At 37.7% G+C, this 18878-nt stretch overlaps 1 protein-coding gene across 2 annotated transcripts in view; it reads left to right on the top strand.

The window, feature by feature from the left end:
• The window catches only part of GGT7_1 (Glutathione hydrolase 7), a 58228-nt gene that overhangs the window by 13524 nt on the left and 25826 nt on the right, over nt 1-18878 (top strand). Inside the window, exons 4-7 of one of the 2 annotated variants that reach the window (XM_051215432.1) lie at nt 1289-1576; nt 2774-3011; nt 4279-4406; nt 12327-12626. In XM_051215432.1, coding sequence (XP_051065935.1) covers nt 1289-1576; nt 2774-3011; nt 4279-4406; nt 12327-12626 — 954 coding nt within the window. Of the gene's footprint in view, nt 1-1288; nt 1577-2773; nt 3012-4278; nt 4407-11111; nt 12627-18878 lie in introns of those variants that run through there. The other variant, XM_051215431.1, reaches the window with a different exon arrangement.

Below are 18878 nucleotides of genomic sequence, written 5' to 3'. Positions count from 1 at the left end.
TGTACAGACCAAATCGCAACTCTACGGATCATTGTGGAACAATCAATTGAATGGAATTCATCACTCTACATCAACTTCATCGACTACGAAAAGGCATTTGATAGCGTGCACAGAACAACACTATGGAAGCTTCTTCGACACTACGGCGTGCCTCAGAAGATAGTCAATATCATACAGAACTCATATGATGGATTAAACTGCAAAATCATGCATGGAGGACAGCTCACAGATTCCTTCGAAGTAAAGACTGGTGTCAGGCAAGGTTGCTTACTCTCACCCTTTCTCTTTCTCTTGGTGATCGACTGGATCATAAAGACATCAACATCTGAAGGGAAGCACGGGATACAGTGGACTTCTAGGATGCAGTTGGACGATCTAGACTTCTCAGATGATCTGGCCCTTCTATCCAAAACGCAGCAACAAATGCAGGAGAAGACCAACAGTGTAGCAGCAGCCTCAGCAGCAGTAGGTCTCAATATACGCAAAGGGAAAAGCAAGATTCTCCGATACAACACAACATGCACCAACCCAGTCACAATTGACGGAGAAGATTTGGAAGATGTAAAAACCTTTACATATTTGGGCAGCATCATTGATGAACAGGGTGGATCTGATGCAGATGTGAAGGCGTGGATCAGCAAAGCAAGAGCAGCATATTTACAACTGAAGGACATCTGGAACTCAGAGCAACTGTCAACCAACACCAAGGTCAGGATTTTCAATACAAATGTCAAGACAGTTCTACTGTATGGGGCAGAAACCTGGATAACTACGAAAGCCATCATCCAGAAAATACAGGTGTTTATTAACAATTATCTACGCAAAATACTTCAGATCCGTTTACCCAGATACTATTAGCAACAACGTACTGTGGGAGAGAACAAACCAGATCCCAGTGGAGGAAGAAATCAGGAAGAAGCGCTGGATGTGGATAGGACACACACTGAGGAAAGCACCCAACTGCGTCACAAAACAAGCCCTCACATGGAATCATCAAGGCCGAAGGAAAAGAGGAAGACCAAAGAACACATTATGCCGGGAAATGGAGATAGACATGAGGAAAATGAACAAGAATTGGATGGAACTAGAAAAGGCCCAGGATAGAGTGGGCTGGAGAATGCTGGTCAGCGGCCTATGCTCCATTAGGAGTAACAGGCGAAAGTAAGTAAGTAAGTATGTAATTATAATTTTAAATATCACAGGTTGTAAGCAGCTGACGAGAACCAGCGAAATAAAAATTTAACTGTTTAATTAACTTATTATTTTCCTTTTCTCTTAATTCTATTAGCCTAGTAAATCTTTAATCGAAGCCGCGAATAAATTAAGAACATTAAATTCACCAGACTTTTTAAAACCAATTTTAAATCAATTAATCGATGAAAATACCCCATATTCTCCATCGGTTGACTTACATAATACATTACAACATTTAGCTAATCAACGTGATGAATACTTCTATAATACTAATGAGAATACATTCAATAAACAATTTGTTGATTATATGAAACAACAAGATTCTCAATGGTCATTAGAAGATTTGAAGAACTATACAGTTAGTCGTCCAAATGCAATCAAAGTATGTTATTACTATTATTATTATCATTGTTTTTGTTGTAACTTTAAACCCGGCTAGTTATCACTTGATTTATGTATTTGGTTCCCCTTTGTATCAATGTGTATATGTTCAAATAAATAAATGATGAAGTCGGAATAGATAAGCTCTAAGACAGATAAATATTTATTATGTCATTTATAACTTAAGCTTAATTGAGTGTCAATTATTGTATGGTCTATAAATATCATTTTATGCTATAATTTATATTTAATGCATACATTCTATTTCAGTCCTCACCTTATTTCTTCAACGGAGTAAACAAAAAGGAAAGCATACCTGACCACTGTAATGGTTTCGCTTGAATTTTACAGGGATTAACTTCACTTTAGAGATTGTCAGTTGTTTATGTATAAGCTTATGAGAATACATTTGGTGAATAAACATAAGATTAGTTATTTAAGAGAGAGCAGGATGATTTTATTACATTATTTGCACAATTGGAAAGAATCTTTCAAGGCTATAAAAAACTAAACAGCTGTTTCGTTGTAATTCGGAATGTTTTAACAGTCTCTATCTACGACCTCCCACACCACACAGAATTCCAGATCATACTAGTCTCAGCAGGCAGACCACTGAATCTTAACCCATTTTGTCCATATTATTAACTTCAATCAATTCGAGATATTGTACAGCCTTCACCCTTATGCTAAAAATGATATCTGAATCATTTCCCAGTTTGGTTAAATTACACCAGTCACGGGTTGACACTAGGATTTCAAGAATCCCTGTAAAAGCTGGCTACTAATGTGTATATTACTATTGAATTGAAGGTGGTATGTAGAGATTGTCCAGAATCGATGTAGTTTATACCACAGATTGACTTCAGCCCGAAAACCGTTTCACTACTTGTTTGAATTTGGTAATGTACACCATTGAATCCGAACCTCAGTGTTCTATAAGTGTATAAGTAGTAGCTTCAGTAGTCATCGAAATGAAAGTGACTTTATGGTGGTAACTTTCACTAAATTGAAAAATACCTTGGCAAATACCAGATGAATAGTTTGGGATATTGAAACGTTATCAACCTACTATTTTAATTCACAAGACACCCATGAAAACGGATACCCTCACCGATTCGATTGATAATCGATATCCATTAAATTGTATATTCATATACTTTTCTTTAAATTACAATAATTTCTATGTTTTTTTATTCAGATGGGTTTCGCTGGTTTCACATTGGAATCATTTCCACCTCCATTAGTTGGTGGTCCGTATATTTTACTCTTACTGAGCAATTTAGATCTTAAAGATACACTCACTCCACTTGATCATCAAGCATTACTCAAACAAGATCCAATTGTGACTGCTGTCTACTTGCATCGTCTTATGGAACTGGCTCGTTTAGCTGAAGCATCAGTTACTACACTTGGAGATCTGAGTGATCCTACAATAAGTAAGTGTATACATTTACCCACTTTTGTTGTATAATAACATAAAATTACCACCCAGTAGCAATACAATTTGGTTTCAAGTAACTACTACAATATTGCTTGATTCGAGGTAAAAAGTCACCCAGATTTTTTAAATTTTCTAGTCATATATATGTACATATATATCTGCCTTTGTGTGTGTCTCTAACAAGTAGTTTTTTAGAAATATTGCTCATTCTGAATTTTTTTTCAGATAACTGTAGCTGAGGTCCTAACTATTTTTATTGCCTTCTACCCTTTTTGAGTTATTTCTTTACCGCTGATGATATGTGATGTGGCAACTTGAACCACTGCACCAGGTCCCATACATCACTTCAGTCGTTCTCAAATTATTGTTATTCTACCGTTACTACCATTACTCTGGTATGTCTTTATAACTTTCACGTAGCATTGGATTAATTTCCTTTATGTATGACGTGGATTTATACAGTGTACAACTTAATGGCTACAACAACTATTAACCAATTGTCCGTAGGTAAGCAATGGTAATAAACTTTCCAGTAACTATGAATGTCTCTCAGAAAATACATGGGTAATTCCAAACTAAAAAACAGATGGTGTGTGTAGAGTTTTCATTTTTATACTACCGTCCATTGTGGATATGTGTACAGTTAATTCTACTGTGATTTGTTAAACATGTGGGGCCATTTATTTTGTCGTCATTTAGATCGGACGATGTTTGTTGAAGGGCTCTCCACTTTAGTGGCCCGAGTTCTGACTCCAAGTAGATTTCATGAATGATTGTTATTGAATTGTATATGCCGCCTATCCTCGTATGCCTTTATAGACTTAATCCGCGTTCAGTGAATAACATAATTAAATAAGTCAGATAACGAGAATGGACTGTTGAATACATATATTTTGTATATAAAGCGAATGGAATAGAGAGAAGAAATACGACGCGCAGTGGAGATGGCGTGTAAGCCAACTCCCCTTTAACCAAGTGTTAATTAATAGTTATAGTTACACAAAAATAAGTTACAGACATGTGATGAATGGGATAAGAAATGTACACACACTTCTTTCATATAAAAACAGTGAGGATTGATAAGCGAATAATTAACGAGGTTAAAATGTGACTCGAGTAGAATTAATAGAATGGGCTGTCCGAATGCTAGAATAAGGTATGTGAGCTTAACATAATAACTGACACTACAAACATCTATTGAATAAATTATTATTAATCTTGGAAATAAAACTTTGATTGATGGACAGTATTTTTTTACTTAGGTGTAGCAGCTGCATCTGCTCTAGACAGTATCTTCTCAAAGTCTGTACGTGAAGCCACTGTAGCTAGTATTCTAGATGATCGTGTGGTAAAGGAAAATTCACAACTAGACGTCCTTCAAACAACTTCTGTAAGTTAAATATGTTAGCAGATAAATTTCTTTAAGTGTTATCAGTGAAATAGTTCTATACGTATTTCTCAATTCAGTTGCTTCTTGACATTTTTGAATCCCCTAAACTCGTTTACTTATTATTTTCTCGTAAATTCGAATTTCTATTTTTTTTCGCGCTAAAATTCCTGACGCTAGACATCTTCCATTTTTATCGCTGCTAAATACACTTTTCGCATTAGTTCGCTAATCACTTTACCATACTTCCAAAGAACTTGTAGCTAGGTGATCTTATCAATATTTTTTCGACCTCTCCCATTAAATCTTCAAATCAAGATCTATTTTTTTGGATTAGCCGGACCTCTAAGAAGAAGATAAGGTGTTACCATATACAGAATGTAATCAACCATTTCTCACCGAATAAACAAGCTGATATCCGTTAATCAAACAGAGCATTACGCTTTTCATTGAAACCTTGAACATTTCATCCATGAAGTATTTTTATTTGATAAATTATGAAATAGCTGAGGAATGGGATCCCAATCAGCTACAAATTATGAATCAAATAGATTGTCTTGGCTTTATATACATATTAAGTTAATTAGCATCATAAAAATACATTTGCAAACCTGATCAATAGAATATCGTGAATACTGATAAGTAAGTAATCTAGCATCAAGTACTTTTCCATCTCTCATTATTGTACATCTCTGTGTTTTAATGGTACAATAATAACAACAACTTGGACAACAAAAATTCATAGGTTTTCTCATAATTGGATTTTGCATGGCTTTATGTTGTTTCGGTTAACATGGGCTCCTGTATCCTGCGGGAACGAATGGTGTATGAACCAATCGTTGGTCACCGGCTGCCATGGGAATGCGTCTCCTCATGATGCTCCACTGCCTTGTGGCTTAGACCTTTAGGTCAAAGGCTCGGGCAGTGGCCCCCTAAGAAAACCACTTACTTCGATTTGGGCACCCGGGCAGTATCACAGCCCACACACACACACACACACAAATATCGTGTGGCGCATATCTATTTGGTGCCCTCTTGTACCAATATTTATGTGTTCAAATAAATAAATTGTTGCATCCGAACGAAGAATAAATGAATGGTAACTGCTAGGGATTGTTTATGGACTGTTATTACATGTATTCTTATTGGATAACTATTAATTAACTAGATTATCTGTATATTCATATTCATTTAACCATAAACTTTCATTCGACCTATTAACTACTGTTATAAGATCTACTAATCTTAATTTATTCCCAATCTATTGGTTATAGTTTCCTATACTCACAACCACTTTTAGCTTGATCTTGTATAATCATTATTTTTCATTTTATGGTATGATGTGGTCTGGTCTGCTTGCATATAAACCACGTACGTTTGAAATATATTATTGTGTTCTGGACTCGACGGACAGGGCTAAATGAGAAGCTGCTATGTCGAGGACCAATAAGAATTGAACGTTGACTTAACACTACTAGTACTGGTTGACGTTGTTTAGCACAGGAACAAAATCATGTAAGTCAGTATTCTGATCGGTGATTTTGTCAAGTTATAGTTGACAGGGGCAAAAACCATAACAACTACACTGGAAACACATCTTTTTATTAACTAGTAATATTGTTTTCTCTTTAACTATGTATTTGTTTTCTTTCATATGTATATATTGTAATGCACGAAGGATTGGGCAGGGGAAATCAGTTATGTTATGCACTTTTTGAACATGTTCCTTGAGTTATCTCTTACTAACTACAATTTTATTCCATTCCTGCTGTTATTTTGATTGCTTTCTGTTTTCTTTTCTCTTCTGTCAGTAAGAATTCTACTTTCGATGCCTGATACATACTACTTATATCTGTCCGCATAAGGAGCGTACAACACAATGCTAACTAGTTTTTCTTGTAATAGTTCATAATCACTGGCAACTTAATACACAATTCTTGCCTCATCTCGACATGTAACTTATCGGTTGTATGTAAGTATTGTCATATCTGATGAGATCGAAATCTAGCATTCATACTGCTACAGTACTGACAACTTATTCAATCAAATGTATGGTAAACACTAAGATTTCATCTCATGATAATGACATATTAACATAGGAATAAATTTTAAGCTTTAAAATAATGAATTGATTTTAACCGTTTTATCGACTGTTGTGTACGTACTATTCCAGATCTCTGACATTTAAGAAAGTATGTTTGTACAACTGTTTAAAAATACACGATCTATTAAACTAGACTACTTATATATCATGTTGTCAAATAGGTCTACTAACAAATTGAATGATCTGACCCTTTTCTCAACTCATTGTTGTATAAGGTGCTTTCAACAAATTTTCAAATCTTTTCATTACATAACATATATATATTACTGCTCACTGCCTTCTCGTGGCGGGGGTATTGTTTACGAAATTGAGAGGACGAAAAGCGAATGTCCGGTGCTTTAACCGGGCTAGTGGACACGGAGAGTCTACCTAGGGGAGTTGGAAAACCCTGATTCGAAACCAATGGTGCACATGGGTTCCAGCACCCTGATGGAACAAATGACGTATAAACCAATTAGTGGTCACCGGCTATCGTGGGACTGCTTCATGTGACGTTGCCCCACTGCCTTGTGGAATAGATCTTTAGGTTAAAGGTTCGTGGCGTGGCCCCCTAATAAAACCACCTGCTTCGATTTGGGCACTCGGGCAGTATCACAGCCCTTTCACAAATCAAATGAGATTTGTATAGTGCATATATATCTGGTGTCTCCTTGTACCAGTATCTGTGTGTTAAAATGAATAAAAATAAATGAGTAATTGATAAGATTCAAGTTTAAACTGATTTACTAAATATAATGAAATGTTTTCAGTTATTCTATCTATAGTTATTTTCTTCTCTTAAGATTATTATGAAATAGTTGCACTTTTAATAATAGTGAGTAATTCACTCAACAAGTCTCCAAATCAGAACACGGTTGAACATGAACGAAATCATATTCCAAATAACAAGGTTAGATGGAAATAAGAGCACAATAAGAGAAACCTTAGTATATTTATAGTTTGTACATGATAAGATTCTAGAGTATTCGTCAAGTATCCACTCAGTCAGTCAGTCAGCTACAACGTAGGACCAGGCACATATGTGCATCGGTCCAGGTTGCCATACCTCATTAGCACAGCAAGATGAACACCGGATTCATAGGAGTGGTTAGGTCAAAGGTGGTAATATATAGGAGAAAGATTGCAATAAGGATATAGTATAGGAAGAAAGAATTAGTTCGTAGAAAGAAAGATATGAAGTGATTTTAATCTCTTAGTTTAAGAGAAGACAGAGAGTGTATACACCGACGCCATTGTGATCGATTCTGAGCCATGTCACCAAGGGTCTCCAACCATTGGTTACGAAAGTCACGCGGACCACAACCAAGTAGTCTGCATCTACCAACATGGCTCAGACTAGAAGTTAGTGACTTTAAGCACTGATGCCACGTTTTGGTTTGGCCGCCCCTAACTTTCTTCCAACCATCCCCTACACCGGTTAGCATTGCACGTCGTGGTAATCGGTGTTCAGGCATACGTAATACGTGGCCCAACCATCTCAGTCGATGAAGATTCATAACCTCATCAACTGATTTACCATCATTCCCTAATACCCTGCGTCTAACCTCACTATTACTTACCCGGTGATCCCAGCAGATGCCAGCAATATTTCTAAGGCATCTGTGGTCAAATACTAGTAGCTTACGGGTGTCTTCCACTCTTAAGGGCCATGTTTCGCTGCCGTAAATTAAAACAGAACGAACTGCCGCGCAGTATACTCGTCCTTTTATTGATAGATGGATATCTCGCCTCCGCCAAAGGTGGCGTAAGTTGGCAAAAGCCAAACGAGCTTTTCGAATCCGTGCTGAGATTTCGTCAGACACCAACCGATTAGGGCTGATCAGACTTCCAAGATAAGTGAAGTTGTCAACGTGTTCGACTACTTCACTCCCTATCCTTAGTTCAGGTGTTGACGCAGACCAGTCCTGAAGCAACAACTTGCATTTAGAGGGAGAGAAGCGCATCCCAAACATTCTGGCATTGTTGCTTAGTGCTACCAGAAGACTCTGCATTTTGTCAGCGTCTTCACCAAACAGGACTATGTCATCTGCGTATTCTAAGTCGATAAGTGGACCTCCTGTAAGGAGATCAATACCCGAGAATTCAGTCGACGAGAGTGTTATTTCCATCAATAGGTCTATGATGAAGTTAAACAAAAATGGAGAAAGTGGGCAGCCTTGACGGACACCACTTGAGGTTGCAAAAGTAGATGACAGTTCGCCATAAGCCCTGACTCGACTAGTAGTGTTCGAGTAAAGAGCCTTCACAAGGTTTATGTACTTCTGAGGTACGCCTTTCAATGACAGACACTGCCACAGAGTCTCGCGGTCTACAGAGTCAAATGCTGCTTTTAAGTCAAGAAAGACCACCATCGTCGGACGCCGATAGGTATGCCTGTGTTCTAGAACCTGACGAATGGTGAATATGTGGTCGATGCAGCCACGATCAGGTCTAAAGCCAGCTTGATTCTCTCGTGTTTGTAGTTTACGAGTCTTAGTTAGGCGTGTGATAATTATTGAGGCCAGTATTTTAGATACTATGTTTGTATCCACTAGCTCTGATTGGATAAGAAATAACCAATCAGCGTGCACCAACGCAGTCGTGGTACGAAACGTGCTTTAATCCAATCTATGTCCCGCTAACACATATGCTCAAAATAATTTCTAATTTTACGCTGAATGTAGATAAATTCAAGTATTTATTATAGTCATTTTTTAACAGAGGAGTATTAAATATTATCATTCTCTACTAAAGTAAACAGTAGAATTTAATACCTAAAGTTTAAACGGAATCGGTAAGTCTAAAATCTTATTTAAGAAGAAAACTTGAAGAGTACTTGTTATATCCGAGTGGAGATTAAATTACAGGTAACTTCCGAGGACTATTCATGGACTAATATTCTTATTGTATAACTACTCAACAATTACACTATGTATATTTATATCCCTCTTGTGACAAGCTTTATTTTGGCCTATAATTTATTATTGTACGATTTACGGTTCTTAAGTTATGTTCAGTTTATTAACTACTGCCTCCCACATTCACAGCCACTTTTTGGGCTTATTTGTGTACAAATATTATTTCCTATTTTATGGTACGTTGCGGTCTGTGTGATTGATATATAAACCAAGTATGCATGAAATAAACGATCTGCTCTGATTCTGGTCTGATCTGCTCTGATTCAGAAGCTGGTATCTTGTTCTGGACTCAAGTGGAAGGGCTCGTAGGACATAGGACCAATAAGGACACTAAACTGCCCACACCGGTTAAACGTCATTGGTTGGCCTAGTGTGAAGATTCGTATAAGTCGTATCCGGATTGGTAGATAAGTCGTGTGATCGAAAAGTCAGACATCCAAGGTCATAACAATTGGCGACGGGGATTTTGGCAAAAACAAAATAATTGGGAGACGCAAGGTCATAACAATTGGCGACGGGGATTTTGGCAACAAAGAAATAATAATAATACAAGTGGTGACTCAGATTTTGGAAATAAATTAGCTGTATAATTGCCGGTGATTTTTGGAGCTAATATTATTGGCAAAAAAAATGTCGATTTCTTTCGGACAGTTGCGGTTAATATTACAGCACCAGCAGAAGATGTTTGCCTTGCAACAAGAGCTATTTATAACAGTTTTGGGCAGACTTTGCATTCAAGCAGAAAATAAGAAATCTATATATCATGCAGATAATGGTGCAGTAATGGACATTTCAGAAGCATATCCTGTGCAGGATTCAAATCCCTCTATACCAGAAGGAAAACGTAATATTGGTAACGTGTCCAGCTCAGAGCAAGAAAATATTGTGCTAAATGCACATGAAGTTGTGACAATACCAGATGATCAGGAGCCAGATCCTGTAGATGATGCCCAGAGTCCAGAATCAAATGAAACACTACTGGTACTGTCTAGCTGCGAAAATAAACGTCAGCTCGAACAAAATTGTAGTCCACGTGCTATTAGTCGAGAAAGCTATGGTGACTCGTATTCAGAAAATAACTGGAGCAACACGATGAACAAAATTGTACCAGATGTTACTCAAAATCACCGGAAGACAGAATTTTATATTGAGTCAACTTATCCCATTTCTAATGACAGTGTGCCAGATATTGATTCTCAGAATAATGCATATGATTTTGATGAAACTTCTTATAACAATGAGGGAAATATGTCAGCTGAGTCGAATGATGGCCAAAAATCTAATTTAATTCTGTTAGACGTTGACTTTCTTAATGACTCGTTATCTGCTAACGAGATTCATAATGAATTTGAAAATAATGAACTCAGATCAAAGGCCGTTCATCATCATCTAGTCATTTTTAGTGGCTTCTCCAGTCAATACGAGAAACATGGTTTAAATAAAGTCCTACTAGTTGTAATTTGGAGCCATAAGGACCCAACATTATTTCGAGGAGGAGGAGAATGTTGAGGAATTTAAAGTCACATATAATTCTTTTTTTTTTAATCAGAATCTAAAGTTGGAATTTTCAAAAAAAAAAGGGTAGGTGTTATATCCGAGTGGAGATTAAATTACAGGTAACTTCCGAGGACTATTCATGGACTAATATTCTTATTGTATAACTACTCAACAATTACACTATGTATATTTATATCCCTCTTGTGACAAGCTTTATTTTGGCCTATAATTTATTATTGTACGATTTACGGTTCTTAAGTTATGTTCAGTTTATTAACTACTGCCTCCCACATTCACAGCCACTTTTTGGGCTTATTTGTGTACAAATATTATTTCCTATTTTATGGTACGTTGCGGTCTGTGTGATTGATATATAAACCAAGTATGCATGAAATAAACGATCTGCTCTGATTCTGGTCTGATCTGCTCTGATTCAGAAGCTGGTATCTTGTTCTGGACTCAAGTGGAAGGGCTCGTAGGACATAGGACCAATAAGGACACTAAACTGCCCACACCGGTTAAACGTCATTGGTTGGCCTAGTGTGAAGATTCGTATAAGTCGTATCCGGATTGGTAGATAAGTCGTGTGATCGAAAAGTCAGACATCCAAGGTCATAACAGTACTAATTGCAAATCATTTGTCATAATGGTTTTATTATCCTAATGTTATTATCACTATTATTTAAATACATTAAATATTGGTACAACGAGGCACCAAATAGATATGCGCCACATAAATCATTCGATTTATGTGAGGGCTGGGATACTGCCCAGGTGCCCAAATAGAAGCAGGTGGTTTTCTGAGGGGGCCACGCCCCGAACCTTTGGTCTAAAGATCTAATCCACAAGGCAGTGGGGCAACGTCACATGAAGCAGTCCCATGGTAGTTGGTAACCAATTACTGGTTCATACGCCAGTTGCTCCATCAAGATACTGAAGCCCATGTGGACCATTGGTTTTCAATCAAGGTTTTCCAACTTCCCTCTATAGATCCTTCATATCCACCAACCCGGTTAAAGCACCCAACATTCGCTTTCCGTCCTCTCGATTTCATAAACAACACCCGTGGTGCAAGAAGACAGTGAGTAGAACTTCCCTGGCAGTGGTTGTATGAACGTGGCCATGTGAGAGCATTTGGAGAGGAAGATCTGACTTCCCACTCTCGACCGTACCAGGGCATTTGGGAGCAATATTCTAATGAAATGAATGACAATATAAAATCTCGCTAAGGATTGATCTTGTCACTTAAAACAACTACTTACTTTGAACTATATACTAAAGATATATCCCCAAACTATAATTTAACAGAGATTTAATTTAATGAATATTTTGAAGAAATTTCAAGTTGGTCTTTTCCATTGGAATATTGAGCATAACAATTATTTTGTTTATTACATTTTTAATAAATCTCTGCCCTACTATCAGGAAGGTGCCAGTATCGGTAGCACAGGTATTGTAACAACTGATTCAACTAGTTTTACTGTTGTTGGTAATATATTCATGGGTTCATCATTTGGTAATGGACAAATTGTACCTGGTACAGGTGTACACTTGAATTCAGTGTTACAATTATTCTCAGAAATAAAATTGAATAAATTTGCTCCTGGACGTCGTCCTCTTATTCCACTTGGACCAGTTTATTTATCAGCTACACATAGAAAATGTGGTATACGTGCAGGTATTGTTTCGTTTGATGGCTTATGGGGTCTTACAGATGCAGCACAAGTTAGTTAAATGAGCTTTTTCAAGTTATAATTAATTAAAATGAACAAAACAAATTTTCTCTTTGACGATATCATTTTCCTCTACTGTACAATCGTATTTATAGGCATTTTTCCTACATTTAATAGTCTATAGTAAAATAGAGGAGTGAACACATAGTTAATTCTTGTTCATATACCACCACGAGAATCATCATCTACAAACAACTGGGTCAAAGAAAGTTTGTATAACAAAAATTCGTTCACAGATGAAGCTAAAGCCATTCATCATTTCAAACCTAACCTCTGGGGACAAAATGGCGAGAATATAATTTATGGACGAACCAATCAAGTTTACGATAACAGATCTGGAATTTTGGCGCGGAATTTACCCACACATTTGGTCAAATAGCGTCTTGGCATTTTAGCTGATGTCAATTCATGATAAAAAAAACCCTAAATCTAATTCCTAACCCTAACCATCAACTGTGAACCATAATCCTTATTCTTCAAACTGCTTTATAACCTTCATTTAACCCTAGTAAATAGGTAAACACTCTCAAGGTCACTTTGGCATCGCTCAAAGGTCGTTCACAAATTGTAGTCTCACTGACTATTTAACCAGTAAGGTAACTCTTATTCTGGTGGTTAAAATCTAAGAAAAAATATCACTTTCAACTCAGTGGGAACGTTATGTACAATATTTATTTATTTGAACACATAAATATTGGTACAAGAGGGTACCAAATATATATGCGCCACACAAAACAATGAGAATTCGAAGAGAAAAGAAAACAATAACGAACAGATTAGTGTAAGGTAGTGCAATAATAATAATGATAATAATAGTAATGGGGGAAACGGAAAGGTACAATCAGAAGAAATTTCTCAGTTAAGGAAGATACAACCATTTTTTATGAAGAAAGTAAAAGAAAGTTACAGCAGGATAATAAGTGTAATATTGTCAGTAATTGTACATTATGATTGTATGATAGAATTTTTCACTGATAAATGTAGTCATGACAGTTTAAGTCAGTCAGTGGTCTTGAGTGCCGTTAGAGGTATGAGGGCGGTTATCACTTCCCGGTTGCCCACACCATGAAAGGGTTCTTCTGGAGGTACCTGAAAAAGGATTTCGATTAAAGGTGGTCTTAGAGACCTGAGAGCTTGACCGCAGTGCCCAAGAGACAACTGCTTAAGGTTGACCACACACGATCTTTTCATGGGGGATTTTTGTGTTAGCTCCGTACTTGTTAAGACCTTACCTTCGGAGACGGATATCCGTGGGATAGTAGAACTGTCATTTGTATTGAAAAACCTGACCTTGGTGTTGGTTGACAGTTGCTTTGAGTTCCAGATGTCCTTCAGTTGTAAATATGCTGCTCTTACTTTGCTGATCCACGCCTTCACATCTGCATCAGATCCACCCTGTTCATCAACGATGCTGCCCAGATATGTAAAGGTTTTTACATCTTCCAAATCTTCTCCGTCAATTGTGACTGGGTTGGTGCATGTTGTGTTGTATCGGAGAATCTTGCTTTTCCCTTTGCGTATATTGAGACCTACTGCTGCTGAGGCTGCTGCTACACTGTTGGTCTTCTCCTGCATTTGTTGCTGCGTTTTGGATAGAAGGGCCAGATCATCTGAGAAGTCTAGATCGTCCAACTGCATCCTAGAAGTCCACTGTATCCCGTGCTTCCCTTCAGATGTTGATGTCTTTATGATCCAGTCGATCACCAAGAGAAAGAGAAAGGGTGAGAGTAAGCAACCTTGCCTGACACCAGTCTTTACTTCGAAGGAATCTGTGAGCTGTCCTCCATGCATGATTTTGCAGTTTAATCCATCATATGAGTTCTGTATGATATTGACTATCTTCTGAGGCACGCCGTAGTGTCGAAGAAGCTTCCATAGTGTTGTTCTGTGCACGCTATCAAATGCCTTTTCGTAGTCGATGAAGTTGATGTAGAGTGATGAATTCCATTCAATTGATTGTTCCACAATGATCCGTAGAGTTGCGATTTGGTCTGTACACGATCTATCCTTACGGAATCCTGCCTGTTGGTCCCGAAGTTGGGCGTCTACGCAGTCCTTCATCCTGTTTAACAATACCCTGTTGAAGACTTTTCCCGGTATTGAGAGAAGAGTGATGCCCCTGTAGTTAACACACTTGCTGAGATCGCCTTTCTTCGGTATTTTGATCAGAAGTCCTTCTTTCCAGTCTTTTGGTACTTGTTCCTCATCCAAAATCTTATTGAAGAGAATGTGGAGTATCCTTGCAGTTGCCGCTACGTGTGCTTTCAGTGCCTCTGCTAGAATGTTGTCTGGTCCTGCTACTTTGCCACTCTTGATTTGTCTGATGGCCATGCTGATTTCTTGAATTGTTGGTGGGCCAACATCGATTGGGAGGTCCGTGGGTGCTGCTTCGATATTGGGTGGGTTCAGTGGGGCTGGTCGATTCAACAGTTCTTTGAAGTGTTCTACCCACCTGTTTCGTTGTTCTTCAATATTGGTGATTACCTCGCCTTCCTTGCTTTTCACTGGTCGTTCTGGTTTGCGGCGATTTCCAGAGAGTTTCTTTGTTGTATCATACAGTTGTCTCATGTTTCCTTCTCTTGCAGCCTTTTCCGCCGTCATTGCTAAATCTTCCACATATTTACGTTTTTCAGTTCTCATGCTCCTCAAACGAACAGTGATCTCAAGTGACAAACACTGGAATGCCTGGAAAGCGCAATAAGATCAACGAAAACTTAGCATTGGGCCACGAAGAAATACAATCGGATGCACCTCCAGATGTACGGCAAGTCAAATTAGATGCATTTTCATGTCATGGCTCTAATGTTAGTTTAGTAAGTCGACATAGCAAAATTAGCTCTAGGATTACCTTAGCAGAGTTGAAAGAAAGACAATTATTAGAAATTAGAGACTTGAAAGATAGACAGAGGAAACAACTACTGTGCTTTCAGAGAGAGTTCGGGTCGTTAAGGCTGAACGAGAACATATGTAGTAGATTATCTTCTGCCTTTAATTGTGATGAAAGAGAACAGGAGCACGTTCACAGGTTCGTGAGCCCTTCTCATGACCTCAGGATAAAGTCTCCAGAAAAGTCAAAACTGTTAGATTATCCAGGAACGAAGAAGAAGAAGAAGAAGGAAGTGACCTTGGCATCTCCAAGTGTAGGTCTTGAACTTCCAAAGGTAGAGCTAAGTACTTTTGATGGGCAACCAGCTACACACTGGAAATTTATTAGACAATTTGAGTTATATGTGGTTTCCAAGGTTGAAGACGATGTCCAACGGCTCTTGTACTTGTTTCATTATTGTAAAGGAAAGGCTCGAGAGGCTATAGAGGAATGCATAATGCTTCCACCATCTTCGGGTTATCGTAGAGCGTGCGATATACTGAAACGGTTGTTTGTCAGAACACACGAAGTAAGCCGGGCTTTGCTAAATGACTTGACTGAAGGTGCCAATATAGAGTATAACGACGGAGAAAATCTATCTAGGTGTTATGACCTTGAATCGCTTTTACCCCGTCAATACTTGGTTATGACTTGACCTTGATCTGTCTAGTCTAGATTATGACCTTGACGCAATAGGCTGAACGGTTTAACCTTGAGTCTAGTACGCGTGAGTTCGAGATGGGGTAGAGAGTTCTATTATAGGACCAGATTGGTTGGCAAGCACGCGAGTGAGAGGAGACAAGACAGTTGGAACACTCTGAATTCTGAATTCGGATTAGTGCAAAAATGTACATGAATAAATAAGTGAATATCCTGACCACAACGTACGATAATTTGGAAAAATACAATTATGCCGGAAACTGGGAATTAAGGTAGAAAAATAAGGTGCAAAATATTATGTTTAAATTACAATATTTTCGGAACAAAAAAGGGTATGGCAGTGAATGTTACATAGAACGAAAGCTCATGTTATGTAGAATAAAATAGGGACAAAAATAAATATAAGTGTTTCACAAGGTTTGAATGAAGTGAAATAACGTCCCAAGAAAATAGCTTTCGTAGTTGTCTGGGCTTCTTATTTCCCCGTTCACAACACCTTCCCCCTTAAAAAAATTAAAAAAATGGTTAGTCACTATGTACAGGTAAGAGCTGAGATATCATCATTGATATCTTCCCTCGGAAATGTATGTTCTTCTCTTTGGGTCCACTTGTAGAATATCTGGTTTTCTGCGTTTCCGTGATGATCTCCTAATAGGACTCTGTCCAGGTTGCGCAGTCTTCTGGGTCGCCGAGCATTTTATGTCGAAGAAATTTGATTTGGAAATTTTATGAGAACGTAATAAATCGCCGGTATTTGATTTGACATCGTGAGAACACATAACATTTGAATTATTTGATTCAGAAAGATTATGAGAACATGTTTCATTAGAAGCATTTAATTCGTGAATATCAAGAGAGGATGATTCATCGGAGGCATTCGATTTAGAAATATCATTAAGGATTTGGATAGATTCATAGGAAACATTATAAGAACATACTTCATCTAATAATTTATTCAAGGTATCAACGTGCGCAATCCAATCTAATCCTAATAAATCTAAATGTTTAGGCATGATACCCCGATACTGCAACAGGAGGTTAAACCTTCCGATTCTGGTTCAATTAATGCTCTCCGATCCTCAAAATAATCGAATTTTTTCCATTTAAGAATCATAAATGCCGCAAATGTCATCGCAGTGGCCACAAAGAAAGTCATTGTTCGTTACATGAACGCAAGCCTAAACGTCGTAGTGAAAATTCGAAGCAACGATCAAACAGTCGAATTAAAACCACGTTAGCAACCTTCAAAGTTGGGTTTAAAAGTAGGCGGAAATATGTAAATTTATTAGTAAATGAAAAACCTATACGACTTCAATTGGACACTGCCTCTGATGTTACGTTGATCTCAAAGAACACATGGCATAAGTTAGGATGCCCACGCATCCGACCGACGGAACATGTCGCTCGAAATGCTTCAGGAGACAGTGAAGTTGACAGGAGAGGTTATATGCAACGTTCAACTCATGGGAAGTAAATTCACAGATGTTTGTTATCTCACAAATCGACACGATATAGATTTATTAGGATTAGATTGGATTGCGCACGTTGATACCTTGAATAAATTATTAGATGAAGTATGTTCTTATAATGTTTCCTATGAATCTATCCAAATCCTTAATGATATTTCTAAATCGAATGCCTCCGATGAATCATCCTCTCTTGATATTCACGAATTAAATGCTTCTAATGAAACATGTTCTCATAATCTTTCTGAATCAAATAATTCAAATGTTATGTGTTCTCACGATGTCAAATCAAATACCGGCGATTTATTACGTTCTCATAAAATTTCCAAATCAAATTTCTTCGACATAAAATGCTCGGCGACCCAGAAGACTGCGCAACCTGGACAGAGTCCTATTAGGAGATCATCACGGAAACGCAGAAAACCAGATATTCTACAAGTGGACCCAAAGAGAAGAACATACATTTCCGAGGGAAGATATCAATGATGATATCTCAGCTCTTACCTGTACATAGTGACTAACCATTTTTTTAATTTTTTTAAGGGGGAAGGTGTTGTGAACGGGGAAATAAGAAGCCCAGACAACTACGAAAGCTATTTTCTTGGGACGTTATTTCACTTCATTCAAACCTTGTGAAACACTTATATTTATTTTTGTCCCTATTTTATTCTACATAACATGAGCTTTCGTTCTATGTAACATTCACTGCCATACCCTTTTTTGTTCCGAAAATATTGTAATTTAAACATAATATTTTGCACCTTATTTTTCTACCTTAATTCCCAGTTTCCGGCATAATTGTATTTTTCCAAATTATCGTACGTTGTGGTCAGGATATTCACTTATTTATTCATGTACATTTTTGCACTAATCCGAATTCAGAATTCAGAGTGTTCCAACTGTCTTGTCTCCTCTCACTCGCGTGCTTGCCAACCAATCTGGTCCTATAATAGAACTCTCTCTACCCCATCTCGAACTCACGCGTACTAGACTCAAGGTTAAACCGTTCAGCCTATTGCGTCAAGGTCATAATCTAGACTAGACAGATCAAGGTCAAGTCATAACCAAGTATTGACGGGGTAAAAGCGATTCAAGGTCATAACACCTAGATAGATTTTCTCCGTCGTTATACTCTATATTGGCACCTTCAGTCAAGTCATTTAGCAAAGCCCGGCTTACTTCGTGTGTTCTGACAAACAACCGTTTCAGTATATCGCACGCTCTACGATAACCCGAAGATGGTGGAAGCATT

Source organism: Schistosoma haematobium, chromosome 4, assembly GCF_000699445.3.
Source record: "Schistosoma haematobium chromosome 4, whole genome shotgun sequence".
NCBI lineage: Eukaryota > Metazoa > Platyhelminthes > Trematoda > Strigeidida > Schistosomatidae > Schistosoma > Schistosoma haematobium.
The sequence above is the reverse complement of the archived record's forward strand: the minus strand, read 5'-3'. Positions and strand labels throughout refer to the sequence as shown.